Below are 14,488 nucleotides of genomic sequence, written 5' to 3' on the forward strand. Positions count from 1 at the left end.
TCTGCCGGGCCAGTCTGGTACAATGAGATGTTGTGGCTTCCTTGCTGGCAGCCACGGATCAGCCCTGGCTGACAATCAGATCTCATGGGCGCACGTGGTTGCAGAATCAGGATTCCCTTTTCCATCCCAAGGGTTCCTCTAGTAAAGGGGGCTGAGTGGAATGGCTTCTCCAAGTGCGCCTGGGATGGAGGCTGCAGCCATCATGGCATGTTCATGTCACACACTAACCCATGAACAGAAACCAGGTGGATGTACATGGTCACATAGTCTGGCCGGGGACCAGAGCCTCCTGAGACCCAGGTTCAGGTCCCATCTGTGTCATTACTTAGTTATGTGAACCTGCACTGATCACTTAACCCCTCTGAGCCACATCAGTTGGGAAAAAGTGGGGGTTATAGTATAATGATTCTTGTTTAAAATAATTCAAAGCATTCAGAAAAGCACAAATAGGCACACAAATGTAAGCACTGCTGTGTGGTGGGAGACTTGCAGATGACCTGACCAACAATGTCACCTTCCCCCTTTTCAGATCACTCACATTACCTAAGCAGAAAAACAACTAGCAGAGCACTGAAATGGTCCCAAAAGAGGGAAGAGCAAGAGGCAATCAGGTGGATCCTTTTCGAGTTATCAGCGAGGTTTCCAGTCCTGTTTTCTATTGCTGATGAGAAGTTAACACACATTGAATGACTTATAACAACTCACATTGACTGACTATCTCACTGTTTCTGTGGGTCAGGAATCCAGGCTCGGTTCAGCTGAGGCCTCTCTCAGTCAGGGATGTCAGCCTGGTCTGTGGTCTCATCTGAGGCTCGACTAGAGAAGGATCCGCTCCCATGCTCACACGCTGCTGGCAGGATTCAGTTACTTGCAGATTGTCACACTGAAGGCCTGAGTTCCTTGCTGGCTGTCAGCTGGAGGCCACCCTTGGTTCCTTCCCCTTGGGCCTCTTTATAGAGCAGCTTTCTTTATCACAGTCAGCAAGGGGAAGAGTCTATACAGACAGTGTGCTAGCAAGACACAAGCTACAAGCCTGTATAATGTCATCACAAAACTGACATCCCATCTACTTTGCTGTACCCTGTTAGTTAGAAGTAAGTCCTGCCTACACAAAAGGGGAGGGGATTATACAGGGGTGTGAACACCAGCAGCATGAATAATTGGGGGCCATCCTAGAGTCTCTCTGCCATACCCCTGAATTGGTGTCAGCAAGCATGCCAGCGTCTCTCAGGGTGCTAAAATCTCTAATGTGGAGAAACATTATCATCTTCACCAATCTGAGAGCTTCCCCTCAATGTGATCCTAATATCCATCCAGGTGGAAAGAAAGAGCCCCTTCCACACCAGCTTTCCCTTCGACTGACCACAAATGCGCCAAAGGCACGGCCTAGTCCTACCATGCTCAGGGATGTACCCTCAGCAGCTAGAGCATCCCTGCACGGTACACAGCAAGTGCACAATAAGGCATTTGAATGAATGTGTAAAGGGGCTTGCAGGTTTCTGCCTGGGGAATCTTCCTTCTGCTTCCCAAATATACTTCTCCTCTGCTCAAAATTCCCATGTGGGCCCCAGACAAGCTGTGCCCCCAAAATCAGTGCCCATCCTTGGGCTCCAAGCTCCCTCCCTTCCATCTGGTGGCAGCCTTGAGTGAGGGGATTCCACCTGGTGCCCCCAGAACTTAGGCAGCATCTTCAGGACCATCAGGTTCTTCACATGAGTGCTAGGATCAACCCATACTTAGGTGACGGATACTCCAAATACCCTGACTTCATCATTACTCTTTCTATGCATGTAACAGAATATCACATGTACCCAAAATATGTAAAATATTATGTATCCATAAAGAGAGAGAGGGCCAGGTGCAGTGTGGTTCACTGTAATCCCAGCACTTTGAGAGGCTGAGGCAGGAAGATTGTTTGAGCCCAGGAGTTCAAAACCAGTCTGGGTCACATAGTGAAGCCCTGTCTCTACAGAAAATACAAAAGTTAGCTGGGTGTAGTGGCTCATGCCTATCGTCCCAGCTACTCAGTGCCTGAGGCCAGAGGACTGATTGAGCGTGGGAGGTTGAGGCTGCAGTAGGCCATGACCACACCACTACAGTCCACCCTGAGTGACAGAATAAGACCCTGTCTCAAAAAAATAGAAAGGGAGAGAGAGAGAGAGAAGCTTGAGAGGAAGAGAAGGAGGCACCAGAGGACGTGAACGTGGAAAATACAAGGGCTAGTCATACTGGAGTAACATTCACGGTTAAAAAAAGAAAAGAAACAAAAGAAAATGGGCCCAGGATTCACATTTGGGGCACAAAGATGTCAACTAACAGGGGAGTCTGTAATGTCAATGTGTTTTCTACTAACCACCACTGTCCCTGAACTTATCCACACTGCCCACTCCTCAATACTCACCTGGAGGCACTGGGGGCACTTGGAGCTTTTATAGAACCTGTGGCTCTCATGGCTGGACAGTCTGAGGATGCCCCAGGGGATCTGATTTCAGAACAAGACCCTGAGACAGGGCTTCCTATCTACCTGGTGACCTCCCCGCTCCCCTGTCCTCCTCCCCAGTGATTTATGTATCAGAGTTTTCACTCTACTTTCTTCAGTGAATAAAAGCTCACAAAGTAGAGGATCCATTGGGTTGGTAAGCATCCTCTTTCTTTTTTCTTTTGTTTTTTTTTGTTGTTGTTGTTGTTTTGTTTGAGACGGAGTCTAGCTCTGTCATGCAGGCCGGAGTACAGAGGCAAGATCTGGGCTCATTGCAACTATGTCCTGAATTGGTTCCTTCCGGTGGGTTCTTGGTCTCACTGACTTCAAGAATGAAGCCGTGGACCCTCGCGATCAGTGTTACAGTTCTTCAAGATGGTGTGTCCGGAGTTTGTTCCTTCAGATGTTCAGATGTATCCAGAGTTTCTTCCTTCTGGTGGGTTCGTGCTCTCGCTGGCTTCAGGAGTGAAGCTGCAGACCTTCGCGGTGAGTGTAACAGCTGGTGCTTACTGGTGCATTTACAAACCCTTCAGCTAGACACAGAGTGCTGATTGGTGCATTTACAAGCCTTTAGCTAGACACAGAGTGCTGATTGGTGCATTTACAATCCTTTAGCTAGACACAAAAGTTCTCCAAGTCGCTAATCGACTCAGCAGCTCAGAGGGCTTCACCTCTCACAACCTCTGCCTCCTGGGTTCAAGCAATTCTCCTGCCTCAGCCTCCCCAGTAGCTGGGATTACAGGCGCCCACCACCATGCCCAGCTAACTTTTCTACTTTTAGTAGAGACAGGGTTTCACTATGTTGGCCAGGCTGGTCTTGAACTCCTGACCTCAGGTGATTCACCTGCCTCAGCCTCCCAAAGTACTGGGATTACAAGCGTGAGCCACGGCGCCCGGCCAAGCATCCTCTTTCTAAGTCACTCAGCCACGAGTATGAATCGTTTGCCCAGATTGCTTCGCTCCATTGTAGCTGATTTCAACCCAGTTGTAAGCCTGGAACACCTGGAGAAATCAGACCCAGGTGGGATCTCAAAGGTGGAGAGGGTGGGAAAGGAGCAAAAGAAAGAGAAGGGGTGCAGAAAGGGAGAGACACAGATTCCAAAGACATACCTGGCCTGTCTGAAGTTTGCCTCCTCCAGGAAGGGAAGGCAGCATTCTCCCGGTGCTGTCTCCCTCCTCCCCCGTGTACTGCGCACATCTCTTTCCCAGACTCAGCCCAGTTGCACCAAAAGCAAGCCGCAAGGCCCATAGGCTAGTCAGACGCCCAACAACCCCACACAATGACACTTATGTGGGGAATTGTGTCCTGAGTCCCAAACGACTGACCCCCCAATGTGCTGTGAATAAGCAGTGACCACAACCAGTACCACCTATGACTGAGTCGGGGGGCTCCTCTCTAAGAACCCCAGCTGCGTGACCACGGGGACAAATCAGGCCACCTGGGGCTCCTTCACATCTGTCCAATGCTGCGTTAAATGCACTTTTAACCAACTTTGTCGAAATGCTCAGCTTGTAAAGTTTTAACGTAGGCCCTTGTCAATGCTTCAGAAATCAGCCTCTGGCGGCGCGACAGAGCAAAACTCCATCAGGAAAGAAAGGAAAGAAATGGAGAAAGGGAGAAAGAAAAAAGAAAGAAAGAAAGACAGAAGGAAAGAAAGAAAGAAAGAAAGAAAGAAAGAAAGAAAGAAAGAAAGAAAGAAAGAGAAAGAAAGAAAGAAAGAGAAAGAAAGAAAGAAAGAAAGGAAGAAAGAAAAAGAAAGAAAGAAAGGGAAAGAAAGAAAGAAGGAAAGGAAGGAAAGAAAAGAAAGGAAACAAAGGAAAAGAAAACAAATAAGCCTCCAGGTCATTGCTTAGAAAGAAAAAGAAAAAAGAAAAAGAAAGAAAAAGAAAAGAAAAAAGCCTCCAGGTCATTGCTCCTCTCTCTCTCTGCGGGTCCATCCCCATGGCACCCTCCCCTCTCTCCATGGTGCAAGGTTACAATGGAAAGTGCCTCAGCTGGAAAGATCTCAGAATGTGGCTCAGGGCAGCCACAATCTTATCAGGAGCTTTTCTGTTTGGGATCAGGGGAACCGGTGACTTTCTGAGGCCGATAAGGCGGGACCCAACTTGTATATAAGGGGCAGCTCATGCTGCTGCTCTGCACCTTCCTCCCGTCTTGCCTTCTCCCTCGAGTTGGGATCCAGGAAGAACCATGAAGTGGCTGCTGCTGCTGGGTCTGGTGGCGCTCTCTGAGTGCATCATGTACAAGTGAGTCCGGGTGGTGTGGGTGTGAAGACGCTGCCTCTCACATCACCTTTCTTTCTTCCCGTGTCTTCCTTCTTCCCTTTTTTTTCTCTCTCTCTTCAGCTGTCTCCATCCCCCTTTTCCGCCTCTCTCTCTGCCTTTTTGGGAGGCAGCCCTGCAGACATGGTTAAAACTCGGGCCCAGCCTGACTGTGGTTCCCAGCTCCAGCCCTAGTAAGCTTAACTTCTTTGCATTATGGGGCAGAAGTGGGAGCTTCTCCCTTCCTTCCATCTTCCTCTCTTACATCAGCTGGTTAAGAGTCCAGCCTGGGTTTGGTTCCCAGCTCCACCACTAGTCAACTTAACTTCTTTGCATTGTTGGGCAGAAGTGGGGGCATCTCCTTTCCTTCCTTCTTCCTCTCTTAGACCAGCTTCCCTTCCCTTCTGGGGCTGCCACAGCACCCGGTCAGCAGAATCCTTGCCTAATTCCTCTTCCTTCTCCAAACCACAGGGTCCCCCTCATCAGAAAGAAGTCCTTGAGGCGCACCCTGTCCGAGCGTGGCCTGCTGAAGGACTTCCTGAAGAAGCACAACCTCAACCCAGCCAGAAAGTACTTCCCCCAGTGGGAGGCTCCCACCCTGGTAGATGAACAGCCCCTGGAGAACTACCTGGATGTGAGTGTGTGGGCAAGTGGTGGGGCCAGCTCTGAGGACTTGGCCCGCAGGAAAGAGGGTGTCCCAGGGGTCTTGGAGGATGGGCCTGGGCTCTGCCGCTCCAGGCGGTGACGCAGAGTCTGCCCCCTAGATGCCAGTGGCCCAGGGCAGGCAGGAAAGCTCACAGTCAGAGCTGTTGCTCTTTTGTTCATTCATTCATTCGTTCACTCGTTCATGCAATGTTAATTTCTTCTGAGCGCCTCATTCTATGTCAGGGCCTGTGCTGGGCTCAGGGGGAGACAGCGGTGAGCAAACTCATAGCCTAGGAGACAAACACAGTCATCAAGGAGTCTCGCAAAGCAATGAAAGGAACAGGCAGCAGGAGGACTACAGAGTGACGGTGTCACACTGCGAGAGTCTGCCACTTGGGCAGGGAGCCTCCCTGGAGCCACGCAGGAAGAACGGCAGTTTCCAAGAGAACAAGACAGAACTCCGCATAGCCTGATCCCTTGTGCCAAACCCTGTAGCAGGCGGGAGCACAGTGCATTTGAAGGGGAGCCGAGAGGGAGGGAAGAAGGGTGCTGCAGACTGCAGTCCGAGGAGCTGAGGGGTGGACGCAGAGAGACTCCATCCTAACTGCCTCTGATTTATCTTAAACAGGGGGGTGACAAGATCAGATCTGAGTTTCAGAAAGATCACCCTGACTTTGTTATTTGAGACCCGATAGCAAACACCCTGCCCTCCTGCAGATATTGTATGTCCCCTCTGTGACTGGCACAGGGCACAGGGCACAAAGCAGTGATGCCCGTGGTTCAGAGACTGGCCTCTGCCATCCAGCAGACCTGGTGCAAATATGGGTCCTAGTGCCTCTAAGCCACAGGACCTTGGCCAAGTCATTTAAATACTCTGAGCCTGTGTCTTGGTCTGGAAAACAGAACCACTAATATCTACCATCAGAGGTTGTTGCCAGGAATTAACACGATCATGTTTTCTGGAGTGCTTAGCATGGGGTCTGGCAGGCCCTTGGTAAGAGGCTTAATTAGCGCATTTATTTAGTTCACAAATATTTAACAAATATTGGCACCTCTCTATGTGCCAGAGGCTATGCAAGTTGCCAAAATGATGGTGAATAATCAAACTTCCTGGAGCTTATACTCTAAAGGGGATGACAAATAAACAACCACGTAAGATAATTTCAGGTAATGATGAGGACCATGACAAATTAATTAATGGGAGTATGGGGAACAAGAAGATAGAGAGGGGGCAAATTTAGATAAAGTGGTCACGGAAGGCCTGTTGGCAGAGGGGACATTTAACTAGAGATCTGAATGATTGATTTTTGAAAAAAGGATCAGCCAAGGAAAGATCTAGAATAAACATTTCCTAGCACAAGGAATAGCCAGTGCAAAGGCCCTAGGGCAGGAGTGACTGGTCATCGCCAAAGAACAGCAAGCAGACCAGTGTGGCGGGAACAGAGCCGGCAGGGGGGAAATGCTGCCACTAACAAGAAAAATACTTGTTGATTGGCGGAGGCGGGTGGATCACTTGAGGTCAGGAGTTCGAGACCATCCTGGCAACATGGTGAAACCCCATCTCTACTAAAACTACAAAAATTAGCCGGGCGTGACGGCACGCACCTGTAATCTCAGCTACTTGGGAGGCTGAGGCAAGAGAATCACTGGAACCCAGGAGGAGGAGGCTGCAGTGAGCCGAGGTCGCGCCACTGCACTCCCGCCTGGACAACAGAGTGAGACTTGTCTCAAAAAAAAGAATAAAAATACTGGCAATGCCCTTTCTTGCAACCTGCTATACACATCTAGATGTAGAAATAAGAAAACTGGACAGGTTTCCATCTTTAGGTGGTTTCCTTAGCTTCTGATAATTTAAGGCACAAGCACTTAAGCTGTCACTTGCCTGGTGCTAGAAGGTTCCACCGCCATCCTCTGAGAACATGCGCTGTAAGGATGGGAAGACTGTGACAGACAAGACAATGGCTAAAGAGGGAACAGCAGATTGTTAGGTGCTTGTGGTGCTTAGCAGAGAGCAAAGGGTAAATTGGGGGAGCAATCAGGGAAGACTTCAAGGAGGATGGGGCACCAGGGCTGGGCTTTGAAGGATGAAGGCAGTGGCTGGGAAGAGAAAGACAAGAACTGTGAGGAATGAAGGAAAAGATGGAGAGGCGGACTGAGGAGATGACCCAGAGACAGCCCCTAGGGAGGCCCCAAAACAGAGACCCTGGTCCGTGAACTGCCCTGTCCTCGCCTGGACAGATGGAGTACTTCGGCACTATCGGCATCGGAACTCCTGCCCAGGATTTCACCGTCATCTTTGACACCGGCTCCTCCAACCTGTGGGTGCCCTCAGTCTACTGCTCCAGTCTTGCCTGCAGTAAGTGCCCAGCCCGCCCTACCCCACTCTCACTCCCCAGCACCAGCCGAACCTGGAGAACCCTGGACACCCACGGGCTTCAGACAGCTCCCACCTCAAGCCTGCTGGAGCCACTCGACAGGCATTTATTGAGCACCTACTACGTGCCAAGCACTGGGCTCAGGTGCTCCAGGGGGTAAAGGGATGAATGATATGATCCCTGCAGTCAAAGACTTCACAGTCTGAGGTCACAGAGAAGCTCTCCTCAATAACCACTGCCTGGGAGAGGAAGTATGGGGGGCCCAAAGCAAGACAGGGCCAAAGGGCTATAGAATAGCCCACCAGGAAAGAGTCCAGTGTGAGAAAATGGCTTCAAAGCCTGGCTAGGACAGGCTAGAGGTGAGTGCTGAGTTCATTTTAAAAAAAAAAAAAAAGAATCATTGGTTTGCTAATGAAAGAGAGTTTGTCTTTGGAAGTCATGAACAATGTGTGTTGCAGGTTCCTTCCTCTTCTAGTGTTTTCACCGGAGTTTTAATGAAGATGAGGTGCCTGTGGCATCATCCACATCATAACAGGAGCACTGGCCGGGGGCTAGAGGGTGAAAGCGCTCGTCACTGGGCAGCCATGGGCCTGCTCCACTCAATGTTGGTCTGGGGAGGTCCCCAGGAGGCCCTTGGGGTTGGCTGGGGAAACTGCCATCAGTGGATGGTCCCAGTAGTTCAACGAGACAGGACAGAACCTGGGGTCTCTTGGGCTCCAAGGGTCTAGGGCGAAAGGTTGCTGCTCACCTCGAGAGCCCGTCCCAGGGCCAGGGCACCCCATCCCAGGAAGACATCCAGCCCATGACCTTCACCCAGCTCTCAGAGAATAACAATCACCACTTGTCCTTGCAGCCAACCACAACCGCTTCAACCCTGAGGATTCTTCCACCTACCAGTCCACCAGCGAGACGGTCTCCATCACCTATGGCACCGGCAGCATGACAGGCATCCTCGGATACGACACTGTCCAGGTGGGCACCTGCAGGCTGCCGCTGCATCCACCCATCAGGCACCCCCAAAATAAGTTTATTCCAGCAAGATGAGTCTTGGTGATCACAGAAGTAACCTGATTGGGGGTGCAGGGTGGGGGAGAAGCAGCAGAGATGTCACAGACATTGCTAGCTCGGGTGGCAGTGAGTAAAAGGGTGGGGTGCGAGGAGCCATAACCCAGCCTCAGCTCCACCCAAGCAGAATGTTATGGAGTGTGGGGAGAGTCAGTAAAGGCTCACTTCTCTACTAGCACCTCCTTCTCTTCCTTCTTCCCCCGACATGCAGCACCCCAAGTCACGAAATCTCCACAAGCCCTCCCTGCTACTTTCGGGGCATGGCAGGGGTCAAAGGCCTGGGGTCTGGGGTCTGCTTTGCATTTGTTCATCAGAAACACAAACACACAGTGACCATCTGTTCTCCAGCAAAATCTCACCCTGAGTCATCGACTGTGGCCATCTGGAGATCAGCTGCCATGGTTACCTCCAGCAGAGGAACCAGCATTCCAGGAGACAGTCCCTCTCCCCTCCTTCCGGACTGATACCCTGGAAGCCAAGTCCTGCATGAGATGAACCAGGGTGGCTCTGGGCGTGACGCTGGCACCCAGAGCTCAGTGAACATGACCTGATGGTGAACATCATCTTGGTTTCCCCACCCAGGTTGGAGGCATCTCTGACACCAATCAGATCTTCGGCCTGAGCGAGACGGAACCCGGCTCCTTCCTGTATTATGCTCCCTTCGATGGCATCCTGGGGCTGGCCTACCCCAGCATTTCCTCCTCCGGGGCCACACCCGTCTTTGACAACATCTGGAACCAGGGCCTGGTTTCTCAGGACCTCTTCTCTGTCTACCTCAGCGCGTAAGTTGAGTGGAGAGGGGCCTCCTCCCACCTCCCCCTCCAGAGGTCACAGTGATCCTGCCCAGCAGGAGCTGTCCAAGGCTGGCTGCGATGGAGAGGGTCTTGGGAAGCAAGGGATTTGAAAGTCAATGTCTGAGGCTGGAGAAGTGTGTCTTTGGAGAGGAATAGTGCCAAGTCTGTCTCTGACAGGCCATGTGCACTCCATCTTATTTTACCAGCGTCTTTGTCCCCTTGATGTGCACAACTCAAATGTCATCAGCCATTAGCCCCTCAGTGCCACTTCCCTCATCCTTGGCCCGCAAAGATGCCATTTAAAGTGAATACACTTGGCCAGGTGTGGTGGCTCATGCCTGTAATCCCAGCACTTTGGGAGTCTGAGGCAGAAGGATCACCTGAAGTCAGGGATTCAAGACGGGGTTTCACCGTGATAGCCAGGATGGTCTCGATCACCTGACTGCCTCAGCCTCCCAAAGTGCTGGGATTACAGGCGTGAGCCACCGTGCCTGGCCCTGGATGACAAATTTCTTCTTGCTGTCTACATTTGCTTCCTCATCTAACCTGAAACTGCAGAGATTTAGAAAATGAATATTGCAATAACAAGGACTCCTGCAATTTACAACAGGAAGGCTCTTTGTCATGTATTCCTCTTGGCCAGTTAATGTTCAAGGTGGCTCTGAAACATCATCTGCCTTTATGAGCACTTAAATGTTTCATGTGGGGCCACTGTATCTCCCCAGCCAGATCCCAGTTTCTCAGTCTGGGCACTATTAACATTTCAGACCACCATAAGTCCTTGCCACCAGGGACTGTCCCGTGCATTGTAGGATGTTTGGCAGCATCTCCAGCTTCTACCCATGAGATGCCGGCAGCATCCCCTACCCCCACCCAATCATGACAATCCAAAATGTCTCCAGACATTCCCCTGGGGGCAAAACTGCTCCCAGCTAAGAACCAGTGACCTCCACCCTCAAGTCCTTAAGAGCCGACACTGTCACGCATTCACTTCCCTGGGGGCCCCATGGCAACCAGAGTGGGTACCACCATGGAAACCACACACTCAACCTAAAAGGCCTGTGTTCTTCCAAACGTAGTTCCACCACTCCCACGCTGTGTGACCTTGGGCAGGTGGCCTCACCTCCCGCAGGCTCAGTTTCCTCACGGTAAGTGGAAATAACAGTGACGGTGCCCACTGCATGGGCCCTGGCCTAAGAGGAAAAGAAACCACATTGGTCACACCCCAGGACAGCCCTGGAAAGTGCCCAATCAACGGTCGCTCTGAGGAGGCAACAGCAGATGGTCACACAAATGGACGAACAAAAAAATTCATGTCTTCTCCCCTTACTTTCCATAGCGATGACCAGAGTGGCAGCGTGGTGATCTTTGGTGGCATTGACTCTTCTTACTACACTGGAAGCCTGAACTGGGTGCCTGTTACCGTCGAGGGTTACTGGCAGATCACCGTGGACAGGTGAGACTGCCATGGACGGGCAGCATCCAGGCCTGGGCCCCAGATCCCTTTTCCTTATGGATTCATAGCCAACCAGCTTTCCAGAATCCCCCCAGGAACAGCTGGCACAGGGGAACACACTCCAGGGGGAAGGTGGAAGTTGGCCAAGCCAAAGAGACCCCTAGAAAGACACCTCCCTGCAGGAGGAGGGAAGAGCTGTCTGGGAAGCCGAGACTCTGCAAGGGTGAGATAGCCACTGTCCTCCTAGTCACGGAGGCAGGACCATCCACCAGCATCCCTGGGGAGAGCTGGGGGACCCACCTGTCCACGCATCTCACAATTTAAGGGGCCTGTGAACCACCACATGCTCCTCCCACTCGAGGAAACATGTCACTTTCAGTCTAGAAGTGGGGCAAAATGGCTAAGAAATTGTGTGAAGTCACTTCGTTCCACCCTCCCCTTCAGGGCCTCCCCGGCCTCCCTTGTAGCTTCATTTCCACGCTGTTCTTCCCCAGCTAGCCTGCTAGGGTGCTCAGTGGTGTGGGTTTTCCCAAGAATGAATAATTTCCCAGGACAGAGACTTTCAGTACTAAAACTGGGACCAGCCCAGGCAAATCAGGACACACGGATCACCTCATGTCTGCCCAGCCATGCTAGAATTTCACCAGTTCCTCCAACACCTGCCCCAGCCCTCTGGTCTCTGTCCCTCCCCACATACCATCCCCTGATGATGTCCTCCTTCTCTCTTCACCTGCCTGGCATCCCTGGGTGTCAGTTCACCTGGCTGCTCCCCTTCACCACCTCTCACCCTGGACCCTGTTTTTGTTCCCTACCACATGCCTGACTGGTCATTTGCCCTTCTGCCAACATAACTTATCTTGCCAGCTAGGCCAAGAGCTCCCTGCAGCCTGGAACTGTGAGGCTGTCTTGTTTCGCTTTGCGTTTCCCACGCCTGGCAGAGAGTAGGCACTTGGGAAATATTTGTTGGGCGAATGAATGCGGGACGAATGAGTGCGTGAACGAGAGGAACAGAAATTTCACGCATTGGCCAATGGATGGGTGGGGAAGAAATGTCTGGGCTCACTCACCTCCTGGTTCCTCCTTGGAGAGATGAACCCCTGAGGGCTCAGGGAGCTTAACTTGCTTCTTGCCCTCAGCATCACCATGAACGGAGAGACCATCGCCTGCGCTGAGGGCTGCCAGGCCATTGTTGACACCGGCACCTCTCTGCTGACCGGCCCAACCAGCCCCATTGCCAACATCCAGAGCGACATCGGAGCCAGCGAGAACTCAGACGGCGACGTGAGTCCAGCCCCACTGCTCTGTTCTACACTCAAGTAGTGGGTGTGCCAGGCAGAAGGGACAGAAACCCTTCTAACTTTTCTCACCCTCACTCTTTCCAGATGGTGGTCAGCTGCTCAGCCATCAGCAGCCTGCCCGACATCATCTTCACCATCAATGGAGTCCAGTACCCCGTGCCACCCAGTGCCTACATCCTGCAGGTGAGGAGGCTCTGGACCATCCACTAGAGGGGTTCACACAGAATGTGGACACAGAGTCGCCCTCTGCAGACAGAAAGTACACTTCCACGAGCTGAAGCCAACAGGCAGAGGCAGACGAACATCTGCCCTAGACAGCCTCCAGAGAAAAAGAATATATTAAAAACAAATGCAGGAATAAGAACTCGGATACAGCCCCCTAAGGGAACAAGTGAAGCGAAAGTTAATGGGGTGAAAAGAGGATTCTATTTGGACCCCTGGGTCCAAGTCCTGGGTCTGAATTACTATCCCACTGATTCTGAGCAAATTACAACTCATCTCACCCTCAGTTTTCTCATCCAAAAGGTAGAGATGGCAGCTTTCCCCACCCTCAGAGTGCGGTTAGGTCAACCAAGTGAGACTGATCACATCAGACCTACCAAGGGTTGGGCAAATGGAAATCCTAATTTCCATAGGCTGGGGCTTCTGACACTTCTACCATCTCTACCAAGTAGCAAATCTTTAGCTATACGAGCCACAAGAAAACTCTTTCCCTTCTGTTATCATAATGTCAGGTGGAAAACGAATTTTGCCAGTGGACTCAAGTTATTCAACAAGAAGCACTGATGCCTGGGTTCCCCCACTGATTCTGATTACATTAGGAGAGGGCAAGGCCTCAGCAATGGGATGGGGCTGCCGGGGTTCAAAGCTCCCCAGGTGATGTGCAGACAAGGTCGCAGCCCAGTGACTTAGTGAGGCAAGAGGGCTAATAGCTCATCCGGTTTGCCTCTGACCGGATCAGAATAATAATGAGAAAAGGCTGTGGTGGCAGGGTTTTTAAACTCCTTCCTAGCAGCTGAATTCTCCCTAAGCCCCTTAGCACCAATGATGATCATGTCAGGGTTCGTGTGCCTGCCAGAAACACCAGATAATGTCCAGTAATGCGTAGAAACCAGTCGTGCAATGTACAGCTTCTACAGGCCGACTCCAGGCCAAGAACAGCCGAGTCCCTGGACACTGAGCCAGGAAGCTCCTCCTTGCACGTGCCTTACAGCTGGACCAGGGCACCCTGGATGTTTATCACCCAGCGCCTGTCACTGCTGAATCGGTGTCCCAGCTCCACTTTTATTCTCCTTTTCTCCAGAGCGAGGGGAGCTGCATCAGTGGCTTCGAGGGCATGAACGTCCCCACCGAATCTGGAGAGCTTTGGATCCTGGGTGATGTCTTCATCCGCCAGTACTTTACCGTCTTCGACAGGGCAAACAATCAGGTCGGCCTGGCTGCCGTGGCTTAAGCCGAAGTCTCTTCAGCCACCTCCCAGGAAGATCTGGCCTCCGTCCTGTGCCCACTTTAGATGTATCTAATTCTCCTGACTGTTCTTCCCAGGGGAGTGTGGAGGTCTTGGCCCCGTTCCCTGTCCTACCAATAATGTAGAATAAAAACATAACCCACTGAAACAGGTTTTGTGGAGCTGCTTCTCTTTGCTGGTCTTTTTCCTTCACATTACTGGGGTTAGAACGCCAGGGCAGGGATGAAAATGACCACATCCACTTGGATGACACCCAACATAGTGACCCCAGCAGCCAACACTTCATGATGGAGCCAGGAAGACAGAGAGGCTTCGGGGGTTGTGCTGGAAGCATCATAAAAAGACCTGGGGGCCAAAATACTGGGCTAATTGTCTTCTCATAGAAGGGACACAGAGCTGAGATCCTGCCATTGTACTCCACCCTGGGCGACACAGAGAGACTCCAGCTCAAAAGGAAAAAAATAGGACACTGAAGCTCTTAGTTGAGGGAGTCAACTTCTTCATTCTCCCAAAGCCAATAAGAGATCATGAGAAGGCTGGGCACAGTGGCTCACGCCTGTAATCCCAGCACTTTGGTAGGCTGAGGCGGACAGGTCACCTGAGGTCAGGAGTTTGAGACCAGCCTGGCCAACACAGTGAAACCCTG

General features: G+C 51.5%; 1 protein-coding gene across 1 annotated transcript; it reads left to right on the forward strand.

Moving 5' to 3' along the window:
• The first annotated feature begins 4,619 nt into the window (after positions 1-4,619).
• LOC101127189 (pepsin A-5) lies at positions 4,620-13,994 on the forward strand. Its single transcript, XM_004051301.5, has 9 exons — positions 4,620-4,726; positions 5,213-5,375; positions 7,625-7,742; positions 8,615-8,733; positions 9,409-9,608; positions 10,960-11,076; positions 12,213-12,357; positions 12,459-12,557; positions 13,678-13,994. Exons 1-9 carry the CDS (start codon positions 4,671-4,673, stop codon positions 13,825-13,827), a joined length of 1,167 nt encoding a protein of 388 aa, XP_004051349.4. The 5' UTR covers positions 4,620-4,670; the 3' UTR covers positions 13,828-13,994.
• The last annotated feature ends 494 nt before the right edge of the window (positions 13,995-14,488 follow it).

The sequence above is a fragment of the Gorilla gorilla genome, chromosome 9 (genome assembly GCF_029281585.2).
Source record: "Gorilla gorilla gorilla isolate KB3781 chromosome 9, NHGRI_mGorGor1-v2.1_pri, whole genome shotgun sequence".
Classification (NCBI taxonomy): Eukaryota; Metazoa; Chordata; class Mammalia; order Primates; family Hominidae; genus Gorilla; species Gorilla gorilla.

Coding starts and splice junctions, on each gene's coding strand:
- LOC101127189 (XM_004051301.5), top strand. CDS start 4,671: ATGAAGTGGCTGCTGCTGCTGGGTCTGGTGGCGCTCTCTGAGTGCATC. Junction 8,734..9,408: donor TCGGATACGACACTGTCCAG/GTGGGCACCTGC, acceptor TTCCCCACCCAG/GTTGGAGGCATCTCTGACAC. Junction 9,609..10,959: donor TTCTCTGTCTACCTCAGCGC/GTAAGTTGAGTG, acceptor TACTTTCCATAG/CGATGACCAGAGTGGCAGCG.